Source organism: Pleurodeles waltl, chromosome 10 (assembly GCF_031143425.1).
Source record: "Pleurodeles waltl isolate 20211129_DDA chromosome 10, aPleWal1.hap1.20221129, whole genome shotgun sequence".
Taxonomy (NCBI): Eukaryota; Metazoa; Chordata; class Amphibia; order Caudata; family Salamandridae; genus Pleurodeles; species Pleurodeles waltl.
Window position 1 is genome coordinate 175,576,360 of NC_090449.1, and position 19,027 is coordinate 175,595,386.

At 43.0% G+C, this 19,027-nt stretch overlaps 1 protein-coding gene across 1 annotated transcript in view; it reads right to left on the reverse strand.

The window, feature by feature from the left end:
• Nucleotides 1-18,198, reverse strand: part of NPTX2 (neuronal pentraxin 2) — a 37,172-nt gene extending 18,974 nt beyond the window's left edge. Inside the window, exon 1 of the mRNA XM_069210134.1 lies at nt 16,994-18,198. Within this exon, the coding sequence (XP_069066235.1) occupies nt 16,994-17,437 (444 nt within the window). The 5' untranslated portion in view covers nt 17,438-18,198. The remainder of the gene's footprint in view (nt 1-16,993) is intronic.
• Nucleotides 18,199-19,027: the final 829 nt, after the last annotated feature.

The following is a 19,027-nucleotide window of genomic DNA, read 5'->3' on the forward strand; positions in this document are numbered from 1 at the left end:
CCGTGAGAGGCCTGATAAATCTAGAGTAACACAAGGCAACGCAAATTGCTGCCTTTAATTACTCTGCACTAGGAAGGTATCCCATGGAAGGAGTATGGGTGTTTCCAAGCATCCACCCATGTTAAATCTGTCCCATAATCCTTACAGCATTTCAGTTTTTTGTAAGAGTAAGAGGTTCAGCAAATCTCTTATCTTTTGTACAACATATCACAATTTATTGCGTGACAGATTTTTCATGCCTGCATGTCGGTGTAAATACTGGGTATGGAAAAGTTTAAGATGATCAAAGGAAATGAAAAGAAATACAACTTATTACATAAGACACACTTTTTTGTTAAGAATATGGCCCCACAGAAAGCAAAGACCACATTAAGGTAGCAAATGAAAAGTAATATTTTTGACATCAGCATCATAAAGAGAAAATGTATAGTTGTTTTTTTTTTTTTTTTTTTTTCTGTCTACAGGCATAGCTAATAAGCGGCCGGTGTCCTGTATAGCACCTTCAACCACTTCTAGCTTTTTAGCTATCTGAACTTTGCATCGTTGGACCTGCAGTGTTGCTTTTACCAGACGATATTTATAATATGCAAGAACTGGCAGCTATGAAAGGGTGCATATGTTCCTGTGTGAAAGGTATGCATATCCATGTGTGTTATCAGAGTATGTGCATCTGTACTAAACAAGCATTATCCATATGATATATATTGACACATACATTCCTGCTCCTCTTAACTCATCACTCTAATGCATTAGTAAGATAAACAGAAAATACAATTTTTTATTTTTGAAAATATCAGGTGTGTGAAATGTATTTGGTCCTAATACTTTTTTGTGTTATGGTACATGTAGTCTTAAGAATATATGTCTCGAGTAAGCCATTTTCACGTTACATTTCATGCACAAAGCATCAAGTATTCTAGGAAATGCATCACTCTCCACTCAAGGTTTCTAACAAATTTGAACAACAAATAAGCAGGTTTCTTCCAGTTTTAGAGCACTGCATGTGCATGTATGGCCAGATCCGCTGCTGGTTTTCCTCTGTTCTTAACAATCAACATCAAATACTGAGGATTGGAGAATAGCTCTCTGGAAGGGTATTGATGTCTTGTATTGTTCTTCCTAAATGATCTGTGCTGCTGGACCCATACCTTAAATTAACAATTTCGCTAGTTGAGGGTCTGGGAGGCCACATACGTCAAAATATAGCTGATACATAGCTACATCCAAAAACCTCGTACTTTCATGACATCATTGCCCTTTGCTCTTGCTTCTCAATACTGCAACAGTGGACATCATAAAATCTAGTAATGCTGCCCCTTAGATTGTTGAATTCCTCATCAATACCCGCCTAACACAAAAATAGGTTAAATCATCTTCTCCTCGATGACCTCTAGGTGGATGGGTTCTACCTCTTCAAACCAACTTCAGACTCAGTTCCAACCTTTTCCTAATACCCCACACAAACGGATTATTCAATTTTTCAAATGAAGAAAATGAAATATCCACTAAAATCTAGTTAACTGAAAACAACAAAACAAACTTTAGAGGTCCCCCATTTGGACCTTGGGAGTTGCATTCTTGTGGGTTTCCTGGAGCCTGCTTGTACTGTATTCCATTTAGTGACTCTACAATACTGAATCATTTGCACAGACTTCCTGTTAGTACAAGAATCAAGTACAAAATATGCTTTATTGCCCACGGATGTGCTCATCTAAACAATCAGAACATCTTGAGTGAATTAGAGAGGCTCAGAATTAAAAACTTTAATTGGAAACCACTAAACTCAAATCTTGCAAGTGCTGGATCAGTAATTCACTTGTGCTACAACAAACCTCTTGAACCAGTTACCTAGAGAAACACAAACTCAATCAGTCAGCTTTCAGTAAGTACCTATGAACCTAACTTTTATGACTCTATTTGAATTTACTTTCATCTCTGATATTTCTGAATACTTTACTGTGACCACCTGTAAATTATTCTACTGCATTTGCCTTCTGTTTTGTGGTGATTCATTATTAACTCCACTAGGAAGATATTTTTGTACCTGATGGGATATATTTGTGTGATAATATTCTGACTACAATATACTGATACCACACTTTCACTGAACTTTGATATTGTTGAGCAGTGCACTACTAAAATGATTTTTTGGAACAATATGGCCCTCGTTATGACCGCCAGGGCTAATGTGGCGGTAGTACCGCCAACAGGCTGGCGGTACATATCGCCACATTATGAGATTGGCGGATTGGCTGCAGCCAACCCACCAATTTACAACTCATCCCGCCATGGCGGTATGAGCAGCCGGGCCGGAGATGTCAATCTCCAGCCCGGCGGCCGACATAGTATGGGCCCTGGCATTATGAGCCAGTCTACCGCCATGGTTGTCATGGCATTAGCAACGCCACAAAAACCATGGTGGTAGGACCTACCGGCGACAGGGAATTCCTTACTTTTCACAGGTAGGCAGCTCCCCCACCCGCCTAACGCTCACCTGACACCCCCCACCCCCTCCATCCAAACTCACCCCCTCACCCACTCCCCCAAACACACACTAACTCCCCCACCCCTGACATTCAAATACACCCCCAACACCCGCGATCCAAACACACACACACCCACACCCTGACATTCAAACCCACCCCCTCACCCACCCCATACACACAATAACCCCCCACCCCTCCGATACATTCACACACACTCCCACCCCGATACACAAACGAACACCCCTCCCGTCCACTCACTCACCCCCACCCCATCCGATACATTCACACACACCCCCACCCCATACATGCACACACCGGCAGACACGCACACACCGCACAACTGCCCCATCCCCCACAGCCACACACGCACACATCACCACTCCCTCCACTCGCACTACAGTCACAGCGGCCCTTACCCCACCCTCCTTCCTGCATACACACACACAAACACCCACACGCACCACACATACACCCATTCGCTAACACTGCCATACACACATTCATACACACACTGGCATACACGCATTCATTCACACACTGCCATACATATATTTAAACATGCATACTTCTAGACATACTCACACACATTCTTTCACACATTCACACTTACATGCAGACACACACTCACTTCACCATTCATACATGCATTCACTCACACGCATACAACTGTGTAAACAACACAACACACACAGACGCATTCACACAAGCACCCACACACTCAGACACACACACACAACACCCCCCACCCTCCTACCCCACTCCCCTGTCAGACACCCGACTTACCTTGTCCGGCGAGGAGGTCTTCAGGCAGGGAACAGGAAGGGGCACTGCTACCGCCTGCAGCGTCCAAATAGCAGAACACCGCCAGGCTGTGTTTCTGGCCATAATACGGCTGGCGGAGTTCTACTGGCGGGACAGTGCATGTGATAGCAGGGCCAGCTTACCACCGTCCGCCAGCATGAGCACTGCCGTATTTCTGCCCTTACTGAGGCGGAAGTCATACAGTGCTCATAATCTGGCGGATGGATGGTAGCTGCCACGGTGGTATCTTGGCAGCAGTCACAGCTGCGGTAGGCGGTTTTTACTACCAAAGTCCTAATGACCACCTATATGTCCTTTGTTGCAATTCATCTTGTGTGCTGCTGATACACATCACCTTGTGCCTCCTATTGCGCAGAGTTAAGCGTGACAGTATTCATTGATACTGGCAGGTTTGTTAGACTGTGCGCATATTTGTCATTTTGTCTGCTGGACTTTGTGAAAATGACACCTGCATGTGTGTTGATCTTTCATTTGTGCATTTTTGTGAGGGCATGTATGGGATTTTGTTATCGACATACATTGAAAAGCTAAACGTATAGGTTTATGAATAATTTTTCATAATGTGTTCTGCCCCAGTGATTGAAGGTGCATCATACAGATTCAATACTATAATTTCAAGGCAAGATAGAAATAGAGGGAACCATACTGGGGACCCAGATATGTTCTCCTCAACATACATTGGGCAATGAGAGTGGGCTGTTTCCTTTTGCTACACCATCATGACTCTGTGTGTGTTGTTGATGGATAACGAAGGATACTGATAACCTTTGGCACTGTAGAAGACATATTACAAAGTCTAATTAGCACCGGCTTCTATGGGTTCTGTGACCTTGTCCTAGGCAATAAAATATGTTTGTGGCCCAAGGGTCCAGCCAGCATCTTTCACAATGTTTATCCTACCCTACACAACGATCGGGAAAGTTGCAATACCCCGGTGTACAGTGAACTAAGGAGGAAGGGATGTGATAGATTAGGAAGACACGACAAAACACTTTCATCTCCAGTTTAAAGAACCGTTAGGCACCTACTTTCTGAAAGATCATCTTGGCTAAAGACAACTGCTGTTGGAATCAGAGACATGTTTGTATCTGCAAAGGCAAGCCATCTGAATTTGCAAGGCACCTCTCTTGTCCGAGACTTAGCACAAAACAATATCACTTAAACTCAGATTATGAGCTTTACTCGTTGAAAATGGACCTTGTTACTTTGAGACACTTTTTATTGATATGTACTGCTTAGACTGTAAGAGGAAAATGCAAGTAATAGTAATAGATAAATGAGCCAAGTGGCACCAAAAAATACCTATTTTAGCACAAAGGTCTGGTTGGTATCAAAAACCGTACTCATGTCCCTTCACACACTGTGTTCAGTAATGTACCATTTCTCAACACTTGTAATAACTTGATCAGTGGTACATATAAAGGTCATTGGTAGTGTGAAGTTTCCTAAGGAAACCTTACTAAACTTTAGCTTTTACATGACAGATGTGATTGAAGGTTAATAGATACATGCATTATTCTTCTGTGAAGGCTCATGGGTAGCCTCATTCACTTTGCTACAGTGGCAGGGAGACATATATTTGTTCAAAACACATTTATGTGCACATATAACAAACATATCAAAGTTGGTACTTCAGCTATGACTGCAACATATGGTATGACAAGTGTGTGGAGTCTCTATCTATGATGAAGAAACATCATTACCTAAGTCAATATCCCCCACCTTTTTTTCAAGGGCTTGAGCCCTGATTTCCAGGATCATGGAAGGGCAGTATGTTTGTGTCAGCACTCATTGGTTGATCCTATACAAAATCAATAAATTACTAGTATATCCTTGGGTCAGATGTCGGGGTGTGCCATCATTCTGAGGTCTTTTCCATGGGACTTATAGTATGTGAGTCAGGACACCCCACAGGCCGCGATTGGCCTGTGGATTCAGTAGGGCTGCTCATATATATCCTGGTGCCGTTGCCACCAACCATTTAGTGAACCTAAATCTATGACAAATGTACTTTAAGGCCTTCATACCTTGTGCATGCCAAATAAAATGTAAACGGACAGCCAAGCTTTGCTGAGGAGAGTTTTCAGGAGTAGATGTGGATGAGGAAGGTGGAAACCCTCATTGGTAAGCAGTTTGTGGCTTTCCTCATCTAACATAAAATCACTTCTTGTAGTAGTTTCTGTCTTTTTGGTTGTTTCATTTAACTATGGCAATTAATAGATTGTTGGCAGATCTAAATAGGTAGACCTAAGACATTCCTTCAAGGACATTGGCGGACGCATATAGCAAATAATAACTGCCTGCACAGTAATAAGGCTACTGTTTTATTATTTCAAATAATTGTTCCTTACCCCTTCCCACCAACGGAGTCAAATTAAGATAACTTAATCGAATGCACATATTCACAGGACTCTTGGAGCCATTTCCATGTAACTAACATTTACAACTGTCTGGCAAATTGCATAGTAGTTGTTTCACTTTTCTACTGCTTCAGTGCCTCCAGCTCTGCTGGCAGCATTGAATTGTGTTTTTGCAGATGGTGATCTACTGCATGTTGCGATAGTTGTGCAGAAGGATTCATAAATATCTTCCTCCATGATGGAAACATATATGGAGCCATTTGTAGAGGATGGTCCCAGAGAAGGAGGAAAGTGTGCACTTTATGGTCACATCCGTTGAAGGAGCAGCTGAGTGGCAATGGGGTAAGAAACAAGGCCTGTGATGCAAGGCCAGCTGTGTGCAGAAAGTTGGTGTTACAATTCTAATTAAAGATGTTGCATGAGCATGCAGTCCTGCATAATCGAGACAGGAGAGGTGACAGAGAACAGAACATCTGGGCAGCTGACTTTCTGTGGCTGGGGCATTCTCTATCATATGGCTGTTATTTGGAAGACAGAGCCCAGGTGTTTCTAGGGAAGAACAACCAGAGACAAAGAAGTGCACTCGAAGGCATCTCAGTGGACTGACATTTGTTTTGGATATTCAAAAGGAGGTGAATCTAGGAGAGATCACTCAAAGAACCCTTGCATTTGTTTAGGAGATTGAATAACCAAGATGAAAGTAGCTCAGCAGAAGGAATCTCAATTGTCTGTCGTTTGCGTAGGATAATTTTGGAAAAGCTATTTAAAGTGAAGGTAGCAAACATGAAACAATCTCAATAATCTGACGTGTTCAGGAGATTGAGCAAGATGTAATTTTAGGGCAGACCACCTAACGGGGCAGTAGCACACCCAAAGAAATCACAACTTTTAGATTTTACATGATGTGACTATACGAGAAAACCCTCCATGATGAAATAGCACATCTCAAGCAATTTCAATAGTCTACCATTTACCTGGGAAATTAAAGAGGAGGTGATGTTAGGAGAGGACACAAACAAACAACAAACACACCCGAATCAACATCAGTAGTCTGGCATTTGTTAAGATGATTAAACAGGAGGCAATTCTAGGAGAGAAGATCCAACACTGCAGCAGCACGACTGAGGCATTGTCAATAGTCTGACTTCTGCTTCAAAGCCCCAACAGGGGTTTAACATTCAACAGTTGTGATTTACTTGCTCTGGAAAGACTTGTAGGATAGGATCTTGAGTATTTTGGGTGTATCTAAATAAATATACATTTAACTGATATGTCTTGGAAATTGTATCAGCAGTCATCCAATTCTCATTTAAAGTAATGTGGCATGTAGTACAGATGTGGATTTCCAGTATTAACTGTAAGGTTTGACTCTAAAATCAACCGGCAGAAGTAAAATAAAGCATTTTCAACTGTGCCATTCCCAGGTATGCCATACCGTCCATCTATTACTTGATGCTAGAAGAGGAGGAATTTGGGTAAACGAAACAAGATATCAGTGGTGTACACTCGATTTCCTGTGTACTGTGGAAGTGGCCAGAGCATATTTGCTAACAAGTCTCAGTTGGATAATGAACCCGCTCCCAGAGCAACACAAGTCACATATTCAGATACTGTCAATCTGCGTCTTTCATGTTTTGATGGGTAATTAAATCTGTACCCTACTAAACTGAAACGTTAAACTGTAAGATGGTGTGTAATTAAATGATCAAAATATCATTCTGATATGAGTCACCTGGAAAAGACTGTCACCCAAAAAAGCAGCTGGTGTGTGAATTATGGCTTGCACGGCGTTTGACTGAACTATGGACTGTAGTCCCTGCCATACCTGCGGAGCTCAGTTGTTTTTACTGTTAATTTGAACCAGTAACTGAACTTTAATTATTTTAATAGATAGATAGATAGATAGATAGATAGATAGATAGATAGATAGATAGATAGAGAGATAGATCGATAGATCACATAAAACAAATATTGTAAAAGTTAATAAAACAATTAAAAATACATTTTACTTTTAAAGTTGTACTTAAAAGTTAGTTTACATTCATTAACTACATAATTTATATCACACTTTACTACATATCAAATACAACTAAAAATATAAACATTAGTGTGGGTGGAATCGTTTTTAATTATTGTTTAAAATGTATTATTCATGAATTACGTTAAATATCGAAGCTAATTATCTCATTTAAATTTAATTTGATGAGTTAATGTACTGTAACATTCTATCGAATTAGCGCTATGTTGAAAATAAATGTATAAAAATAATTTACATTGTGCAATGGATTTGTTAATTAAAGAATAATAAACCTTACTAATTGCCTTGTTCTTTCTCATAGGGAGATGTCTCCCAAAGTGATATAGATTTCCACCTATGTGTGCAAGTAACTTTATATTTGTGAATCCTGTTGTAGGAACACACCTCGTTTTGAGAGAACGTAGACATGTAAGTCTCGTCCTATGTGTAAACCTACACTCTTAAAATATGCACATGAGCAAAAATACATGTGTAAATGTAACGTTGAGATAGGGCCCATTGTGCCAAGAACATATTAATGCTTATTTGCCGTTTTCTTTAGAGACCATTTGTGAAGTACTCTGGGCCCTTATCCAGACTGGACTGTTTGCTACCAGATCTTAGACTACAAACAACACATCTACGATAACCATTCCTAACTCAATTTCAAAAGGAGCAATGGCTAATTAAAACTATTATCCCAAAGCAAGTGGTCTTGCCATTCCTGGAATGGCACAGTAGTAATAGTCACTCAGAAGAAATGGGACAGGTGGGGAATGTTTCAGATGCACTTTCACAAGTAGGGGCAGGAAGGCACAGTCTTGCAGGGGTCTTACTGCTTTGCTTGAAGTACTGACATTTACACTATGGACAGAGTGAGGTACCCATGGCCCTCAAGAGAGCATCAGCAACAGTGAAGCTCAAAAATCACCACTTGGGTTTCTTGCAATGTATTTGTTTGCAATGTGCTTGTTTGCCCTGTACTCATTCACTGGATGACCTCCACCCTTTTGCAGGAGACTGTCGGAGATGAGTTCCTTTAATTGCTTAACAGAGGACTGAGGCTACTCTTGGACTTTTCCGTCTATATATCTGTGCCTAGATATGTGTTTTTGTGCACACAATATTTATTTGAGGAGATGTTTGTCGGGACTCATCCTGGAACTCATTTTAGAGTAGTTTGAGCTGATCTACTTGTACTACGAGTGCCTTGATTGTGCACTCACCAGATAGCTGTACATTTTGCATGACCACATTAATTGTTGTGAAACATACACATAGTTTTATTTCTAGATCACCACTGTCATCACAGAAGGGGCTGTAATACAGGATGCCTCTCCCTGACTCACCCACCAAGCAAGCAGAGCCAGATAGGGGCCTACCATTAGTTGATCTGAGTAAAGATGGAAGAGGCAAGTGCCAGTGCTATCTTTCACTTTGCTATCTGATAAACCATTCTGTATATGGTCTAGCATTGGTTTGGGCAGAGTTAGATTTAGATTTAAATTTAGATTCACAGTCAAAGTTAGGAGTCCTTTCATGGTCTTTCATTGAATTATTTTTCTTGTTTATTTTCTGTTATAAAATGTGGACTATAAAAAACAGAATCCAAAGGAAATTCAACATTAGATAAGTTATTTAAGCCAAGAATGGAACAACTGAGGATCAAATCTTCTCTGCATAAACGTAGAAAACTGTTTCTTTGAAATAAATAGAAAAATGTAAGGTGTTGATTGATGATTGTATAATGCTGTGGCCATTTTGGATCAATTGAGCTCACACATAGTACTTTGACAGACATCAGGGGGATGTTAGAGAAAGGAACAGAACCACATAAGCAGACCCGGTGATTACAATTGGAGCACCAGCAGTATGTGGTTGGGGCTTCCTGAGTAAAGCTGTGGACCTTCCCTTTTTCACAAATGACGATATCTTCTGTGTTTACACATGCACACACACACATAAATAAATACAGTGTGTGTTTATTTGTGTTTGTAGGGTGCATAATAGGTAAAGTTATGGTATGGCCTCAACATATCTCAAAGTTTCTGGTTAAGGACGTTAAGTATATGGTTCATTTGCTTGTAAATGTCATCAGATGGGTCCATAAATGTGCCCAGAACTCTCAAGTGTCTAATTGAACCCTAATACGTGTAAACCATTACATTGCTCCTATATTCTAAATTTTCTTGGCATTAAAATTGTGTGTTTTTTGCATTTCCACCAGAAAAAAATGTTTTCCTAAAGTTGTAAACTGGGTACGTTAATACATTTATGTTCATTTGTAGGCAAAGGAATTGTAAAAAAAAAAAAAAAAGAATTACGCTAGTAATCAAAGTTTCAGGGAAGTTGTTTTTGCTGCATTACAATCATATTTTATCTGCAGACGTGAGAATATTGCAGTAGCCCTTACCAGTGTTCAGCTAAGTATGGACTGCTGGTTGCACTGAATATTAGATTTGGCTGAACTTTCAAAGAATGCTGCTTGAGCAAAGTGCGTTGATTTAGCTGAACTATCTTTTGGTTATTCGAAAGCATTACCGTGGGGTGGGATTTATAACTGGTAAGAAAGAAATACGGCATAGAGCATTGCTTTCTATCATACGTGTCACGAAGTTCCTGTAAACTTCGGAAAATTCACCACTGTGAGGTAATTTCCTTAAATTGTGCCGCTTGATAGCACTGTTGTGTGTTCAGTAACACGTGGATTATGGTCTCCGAGTGTTGCAACTCTTGTCCTTGTAGTTAATAATCTCCTCTTTCACCTGAATTCTCTAGTGATTGCAACAATGAATGACATTTTCCACTGTCACAAGTACCAGAAAAAATAAATACTCCAACATACGTTGAATACCGTAAAGCGAGATTGTTATATTTTTTAAATATTAATCACTGAGCTAAAATTGTCAGCGTTTCCTCGGGAACATTTGAATGTCCACGGCGCTTGATTTTTTCTTGATTTTGGGTTGAAATCCTTCAATCAGGGTCTCCATAATGAGACTTCCGTAAATTGCCTCCAGAAGTTTATGGGTCGCAATGTGTGCAAGAAGACGTTTCAGGATTTGTTTAGATGCGCTCAGTGTAAATGGTTGCCTTATTCTACTTTCAGTTAAGAGGAATTTCTCCCTGCCGTATTGAATCAAAACACCGAGGAAGTAGAGGGGAGTGGTCACGGCGTGCATTAGTAAAAGTGAAAGTGCTGTCGGCGTCGAGCTGGGTCGCTGCTGCCTCGCACCGCACCCATGCTGAGGTCCTGGAACAGAACACTGCCTGGGCTGGGCGCGAGGATCTGCGGCGTCAGCGTCACGTGCCTAATCATTGCTAATACCACTGACTGGGAAAGGTGGGGGTGGAGTGGGTACATTAAGCCGCTTCATTTGATGATTTCCAAAGCCTGGCATGCAGTGACTTTTTACGGATTTTTGGGGCCCCGGGCACGACGTATTTTGGGCCTCTTCATATATTTACTGCCCATTTTGTCAATTGAAGCTTACATGGTGCCAAACAAATCTTAAACAACAGTTGAAATATGCCTTTCCAGGGCCCCCAAAAATCTTCAAGGTGAAAGATGTTGGTATGTGGATTGAGAATGGGGTAAGCTAGATAAAGGTGGGGACCAAATTTGCCCATGACTTAAAAAGCTTTCGATGGTCTCTCGTTTTCTACTGTGTAGTGAAAGGATCTTTAGATATAACTTGAAACAATCCCGCCCATTACAAGAGCAAAATAAGGCAGTCCGTCCCAGAGTGCCTTGCGTCACAGGCCCTGCCTCAGCAGAAAGCAATTGCATCAATACCTGGCAACTGTACGGTACTGCGATTGCTTTTTCTATACCATGTTTGCTTGTTTCTTTTGTTACTTTTACTATACGTTACCTTCCGTTATTGTGCAGTACATTGTCCTGTGAGGTGGCGTAGGGTGCTATAGAGTGTTATACCATGGTATGAAGTTCATCCATGCAGTGTCACATTGTGTCATGACGCGGTAAGTTATAACACGGTACGCCGTTATAACACGTGGGGTGCTATATTACAGTAGGTCATGGCTACTAATTGAATTCGTTTTATATTTACGCTGCCTGTTATGTTACAATATGTTATGGTATATTGTAACGTGTGTAGACTGTTGTGCTATATTTCCCTATGTTGCGGCACTTGTTGTGCTGTGTTGTATTGTGTCTTGTGGTATTCTGTCGCACCACGTTCTATCTATGCCGTGTTAACTTGTGTAGGCTAGTTAGCGTGTGTACTTATGTTAATTGTACCGATGTTATCTTATGTAACTTAGGCAAAGTTGGTGTAGCCCTGTTGGCATTGCCTTCAGGTGTTGAAATGGCCACTGCATAATAACTAGCGTGCAAATAATTCAAAAATATACTGTACACATACTTGTACGTATCCGTTAGCATAAGAGATACGTCTGTTTTACTAAAATCCACAGATTTAAACCAGAGCAATAGGCGGCTTTAAATCATTGAAAAAAATGTAAGTGCTTCTTAGCTCCGTAAAGCCGCCTCTCTGTAAATCGGAAATAAGGCCTCTTAACCAGCAGTGCCACCCAGGCACATTGCTGAAGAAATTAAGTGTCCCTTTTTGTCTGTCAACAGTGTCTTTTGAAGCTCTGTGTCGGGGGGGAAGACATGAGAACTGCCGACTTCTGGTTAAACTCTGCATTGCATGATTGGGTCAAAAGCTGGAGCCACAAACTGGTATTAAGGCGCTTTTAACCCGTGACGTCGCGCTGTAGAAAATGCCACGGTCTCGGGATGCTGGGAGTGTTTAAATGTGTGTGTCTCAAGACTCGCGCTTTTAACAACATATGAAGTTGTCCCGCCTTGAGAAAATGGGGTGCCTCGCCTTTACCTTAGGTCGGGGATTTCTCGTTCCTAAAGCCCGTCTCCAAAGTGCTTCCAAATCTGAAGTGAGGGCTTGTAATTAACGGAGTCACGTGAGTGGGAGGAGTTCAATCACGTTGCTCTATGACGTCATTGATGAGCTTATGGGAAACGAAGCGTATGTTCTTGATTTTTAGTAAAAACTTGCCTCCTCCTTTCTAGGGGTTAAGACTTTGAGCTGGCTCTTAGGCGTTTTGCGCACTTATATTAAGTCGTTTTCTTTGTGCCCATCTAGGTCTATGGAGACTGACACATAAAGCAAAAAACAGACGAGAAAGCGAGAAAGAGAAGTAAAGAGAGCAGTAGGAAGAAAAAAACGTAGAAAGGGTGTTAGAAAGTAAGAACGTTAAGCTGGGAAGCGCGAAAGAGAGACAAACAAAGAGGAGGAAGAGAACGAAGAAAGGAGACCACAAGAGGAAGCGAAAGAGCCTGGCAGAGAAAGAGATTGAGAAAGGGAGAAGTGAAGAGAGAAATTAGAAAAAAACCGAGCGTAGAAGCGCGCGAGAGACAGAGAGATGGAGCATTGAGATGGAAAGGGAGGAAAGAGAAATCTAGCGAGAGACCAGGAGGAAGTGGGTGAATACGTTGCGAATGAGACCGAGGGATACAAAAGGACAGGAGCGCCAAGTTAGGATGAAAGAAAGTGGTGAAATGGAGGGAGAGGTTATGGAGAAATGCCGACAAATGGGGTGGGAGGGGGAGAGAAAGAGCATGAGGTTTACAGACAAATAGGAAGAACGAGGTAGAGGCACAGGGGCAGACAGGGTGGCAATATTATATAAATATACAAAGATAGAGATGAACCAAGAGAGCAAAAGAGACAGATAAAATGAGGTAAAAGTAGCTAGTGCAGAGACTAGAGATATGAAAGGAGAGAGAGCCAGCGCCATTCTTAAATACAATGATGCATTGACACATAAGCGAGTTACACAAATTGAAAGGGAAGTGGAGAATGGAAGAGTGAAAACCCAGAATCAAGAGAGGAAATGTGGGAGAGAAAGAAGGCTCATTACACATAATAAAACCGAGAAAGAAAAAGCAGGTCAACTTATTTTGTGTGTTTGTTTGGGATCGACATCTTTGAGTGTGAATTTGTGAGTGCATGGTGGTTAATGACAGGTACCAGGGTATGTGCAGATGTATGTAGGGGATGCTTCTTGGTGTGTGTACGTGCATGTCTGTGTACATGTATGTGTTTGTACGTGTACTAAATATGCCTTGTCCATGTTTGTGGGTTTTCCTTCTGCCAGAGAGCGTGCGCTTTTCTCAGTGCATGTGTGTCATGTCCAGCATGTTGATGTGAGTATGTGACTGTGTTCTCACGTCAGTGAGTGCTCGTATGGTGAGGGCATAAGTATATCCCTGACTGGTGTAAAAGAGCTGATCGCCGCCTTTGTCATATTTTTAAACAATTTAACATTAATAACCTACCTGGCAGTTTTCCAATTGATTCTTGTTGATTAATTAGGAAATGTTTTATTTGAGGATCCCCGTCACATCATTGAAGATAAAAAGGATGTCTAACTATCCACTGGTGTAACACACACACGCATATATAAGTGCACGCACGCACACACACACACAATATATAGAATACATTATCACCTTCTGTACATTACATGGCTATTGCAAATCACCTAGGAGCTTCATTACTAATTAGAGGACAAAGCCCACGTTGGTGTTCCTTTATAAAATCATGAAATCCCAAGGCGTCTTTCAATATCCCTATAATGTACTGCAGGGTGTACTTTATTCCTTACAGTACATGGTCACACCATAATCCTTCCCACAAACCATTTGATGTGGTGCTCTTTCATATGAAAAAGCACGTTTGTATACATGAAAATAAAACTATACTCTCTAGGATAGAGTCAAACACAAAACAACAGATTTTTGTTTCAAAAAGATACAATCAGTTTAATGCGTCAGAAATAAACAAAAACTGCAGATCAGAATGTGTAAAAAACTTGCAGAGATGCTCTTTTTTCTGTAATCATGTAAATGATGAAAAAAACATGTAGCCTAGATAGCTTGCTTTGAACATGTTGCTTATCCCTGTTCATCTAGAAAAACAGAATAGACGATAAAGCCACATTTTGTTTTCCTTTTTGGCAGCAGGCATTGTGGTGTCAGAACTCAACACTCATACTTTATTATAGTTGATATATATATATTTATATATGTGTGTGAATGTATGTGTGTGTGTATATATATATATATATATATATATATATATATATATATATATATATACATACTTATATATGTGTGTATATCTATATATATATATATATAGAGAGAGAGAGAGAGAGAGAGAGAGAGGGAAAGAAAGAGAGAGAGTGAGTGAGCATATGGAATGAGGAAGCAAGGGTACCAAATGCCCTAGTGCAAGCAAAGGGAATGAATTCCCTGCCCCACCCCCCTTTTGGTATTTAACAGCATCTATAATTTCTGTGAAGCAGAACCCCTCACATTGTTTTCCCCAACAAAACAATGAAATGCATGTTGACACAACTCTGCGAGCAATTTACAAAAACAGCAGAAGATTTGTATCACAATTCTCTCCCTCCTGTGTTTGACTGGAAAAGCAGTATGAATAAGGAAGTAAACCTAATGGCATATTACACTGTCTAAGGGTGATTATTTCGTGCATACAGTATGTTGTACAGTCATGTTACCCTTCTATTTGGAAAAGGAGATGTGGTCGTGGTCCACCACTGATAATGCGCCCCTTAACTCCTCGAACAGAATGTATGACACTTACACCTCTTGGGAGTTACACTTGAGTTCTATGTAATACGGATTTTATTGTATTTGAATTGCAAGGGTACGTGCCTATTGCCGCCGATTGCGTGGAGCTTGTAAAATATCAGAGAACAACAGCTTTCGCAATCACCCAGCCCCCTTGCCCCTAGCAAGGATGTGTGTTTCAGTGGCTGTTAAAAGCACTTGAGAAAATGAGCGCACATCGCCGAGCAACAGCCTGAACTCTCAGGGGTAAGAGCCTCGCGGGGCGGCACTGACTGAAGAGTGTTTCAGCACCGCGGACAGCTACAGACTGATTTCTACGGGGTGAGAGCATGGTGAGGAGGGCTCAAGAGCGAGAAGCAGGTTCATAACCGCAGATCCCTGCAGCCTGGGTGTGAGAGCCTCGTGAGGCGTGAAGCTCAGGTGGAAGGAGTTCTTTCAGCACCGCGGACAGCTACAGTCTAAACTCCCGGGAAGAGAGACTCGTGGGGCGGCCTTGAAGTGCCAGGAGTGTCTCAGCACCGCGGACAGCTACAGCAGTGAATGCTCTGGGCCTAGGGCGATCTTCAGCACGACGCTTTCCACTCACGAAGAGGAGCCAATTTACCAGCTCAAATTAGTAGAGAAAAAAATCATGAATTCTAGTATGAGGGGAGAGGAGGCAAGCATTCAGATTGAAGTTAACCTCCCCAGCGGGTACAAGTGAAGGTTTTACGGTTCCTAAACACCGCTCAGGTGAAGTGCTGGTCCTAAAGGCAAAGGGATACACAGTGGAAAACTGAAATGTGCCTACATCACGTCACGTCTGCTTTTAAAGCCCTGGAGTGTGCCGAGTGGTTGCGTCACGTTTTGTAATGTGAGTCGGAGAAACACGATGGTCTTTCAGTAAGCGAAGAGCAAATAAAATCGGGCAAAAAACTTCTCATTTACATTATTTAAGATTTAGCAGCAATGCCACTACATGCATACAAAAAAAACATTCTTCCCAGACATACAAGGCCCTCACATGCACGCGCAGTCTCTGCTTTTACCCGCGCTCCCGCTGCTTCACTATTCAAGAACAGAAACGCCTTCCACAGCACAGACCAGCCTCTTCTGTCAAAGTCAGCGAGAGAGGGGGTGTGCCAATACGGCGACGGAGTCCGTGAGCATGTGGGTCAGTGAGTGAGCAGTGCGAGTTAGAGAGAGACTGAGTACTGTGGGAGAGTGAGTACTCTGAGCTCGTGAGTTTGTGGGTGCCTTACAGGGTCATTAATACGAGTTAGATATATAATGCAGTGAGAGAATACGAGTGTGGTTGAGTGAACAGAGCGAGCAGTGTGAGTTAGTGAGAGAGTGAGCCCCTTTGAGAGAGTGAGCTTGTGAGAAGTGTGAGCTAATAAGCTTGTGGCTGAACTAGTTAGTGGTATCAGTTAAGTGAGGGAGAGTGCGCAGTGTGAGCGAATGAGTATGGATGAGGGAGTAGCACGCTCTAGCGAGGGAGTGCGTTGAGTTCGTCTGAGCGAGAGTGTATTTGTATAGTAACATTTACATGCACACCCAAGAAAGGCGACTCGGTTCCCCCTGTGTCCGCGCTCAGTGGCCCCTAGATCCCTCCAAGGACAGGATGAGTGAGGACTCCAGAACCAGCGTCACCAGAGAGAAAGTCAAGTCGGACATCTCTTACCTCCAGGTTCTCCAGCCGGTCCTTCAAGCTCTGCATGGTGCGGCTCAGGTGGTCGATGACCTGCCCCGGGTCACGGGGCAAGTCGCCCATGGTGTCCTTGGCTGCGCCCTTGCCGTACTCCTTGCGCCAGGTGGCCGGGCTGTTGCGGTCAGCGCTCTCAGACACGCTCTCGCAGCGGGATAGCTTGCTGGTTAGCTCCCGGATGGTCTCTTTCTGGTGCTCGATGGTCTCCTTCTGGTGCAGGATGGTCTCTCGCAGCTGCAGCACGATGGCCCGTAGGTCTTCCTCCTGCGTGCCCTGCATTGCCATGGTCGGGCACTTGGGGTCCGCGTCGATGGGGATGGAAGTGCACAAGAAGCGGCCCTCAGTGGTCCCCTGGCTCTCCGCCCCTGGGCTCCCGCCCAGGGCGATGAAACAGAGAACACCGACTAAAACAACCAGCATGCTGCCCGTTAGGAGGGCGCAGATCTGGGAACGCCTCAGCTTAGACCAGTTGCTTGTCAGGTGCTCTTTAAGTGACTAACCACTGTATAACGTTTTAATGGCAAACTGCAAAATTTTAAACAATAAAACCCTAAATAAGTGCACTAACCAATATCAAATCTGCCAAAAAAGCTCAACGCCACAATAACATAGTTTAGAACACAAAAAGTCAGGCTAAAAATGCAATTCTAGCCCTGCATCGATGGGCTTTGTCCTGTTGTTCAAACAGAGCAAGTTGAAGCTGGTGAAAAGGACGCTCAGCCAGACTTCCCCTGCATGCGCAGTGGGCAGCGCCTGGGTAGCCGCGGAGGCAGAGAGCCTGGCAGCGCACGCAGCAGGTCCGGTCACTTTTCTTCCCTCTGTTGCTTCTGTAGGAGTAGGTGCACTCGTAGGCTCCCGCTCTGAGCCGATGCTCCTTGGCAGCTTGAACGAGAAGTGCAGCCTCTACCCGAGATCCTCCCACTGCCAGGGCTCCTCGCTCGGGCTCGTCTTAAAGGGCCAGGCGGAAGCAGAGCCCCCTCGCGCTGATTGACGTCAGTCCCGTCCCAGATGAATGGACGCCGCGCCAGGAAGTCCGGATCGATTCTCCTGGCGGTGGGTGTGAGGGCAGGCTGCCATGTCATTGGCTGGGCACCGGCAAAGAAGAAGAGCTGGCTGATTTTGAATGCAGTTGACATTATTCTTGAGCTGTGATTCAGAGAGGCCTTTTACTGTCAAAATGTAAGATTGTGAATGAACGGAACTTCTTAAACCTCTTTTACCACCCCCACCTTACCTCCACACATTTACTCAAACACTTCTTTCTTAACTCACCAGAACAACTGACATTTAATTACGGGAAACATCAGTAGTTGCATGAACAGTTATGGTAACGTTTTGAGCACTTCAACCAATTGTAAACATTTTTGGTGACGGTTGCACAGGTGTTAGCCTAGAAAAAGGAGAATTTCTAGAAAGAGAAATATTTTTCCTCACATGGAGCAAAGCATGTTGTGTGAAGAGAATTACATTCAAGTGGCCAGCTCGAGGGCTCTATGCTACCTAAGGAAATGGGCAAGAGGGTGACCAGGCGAGTCATATTTTGTGGAAATTGGGTTTCTGTTTGCGGATGGGGAAACTCCACTCAAGCAGTGACCACATTCTCTGTAGGGGGGAACACAAGCAAACCTCAAAGTAAGCTGTGCTTAACCCTCTGGTAGCTTGGCGCAAAAGCTTCATGGTTAGTGTAGAGCATGGGTACTCACAAACTTTTTCTCGGGGGCCAAAATTGCAGTATGGTTTGCGGCCGAGGGTCGCACTGAAGTGACAGCGGGGGGCGGGGCTTAGAGGGGGCGGGGCTTAGAGGGGGAACAACCACCCCACCCCCTTTTTCAAAACAATGCCCCTACCCCAGTAACACACACAGCGCGTACACATACAGCGCCATCTGCTCTCACCCCTACCCCAGTAACACACACAGCGCGCACACATACAGCGCCATCTGCTCTCACCCCTACCCCAGTAACACACACAGCGCGCACACATACAGCGCCATCTGCTCTCACTCCTACC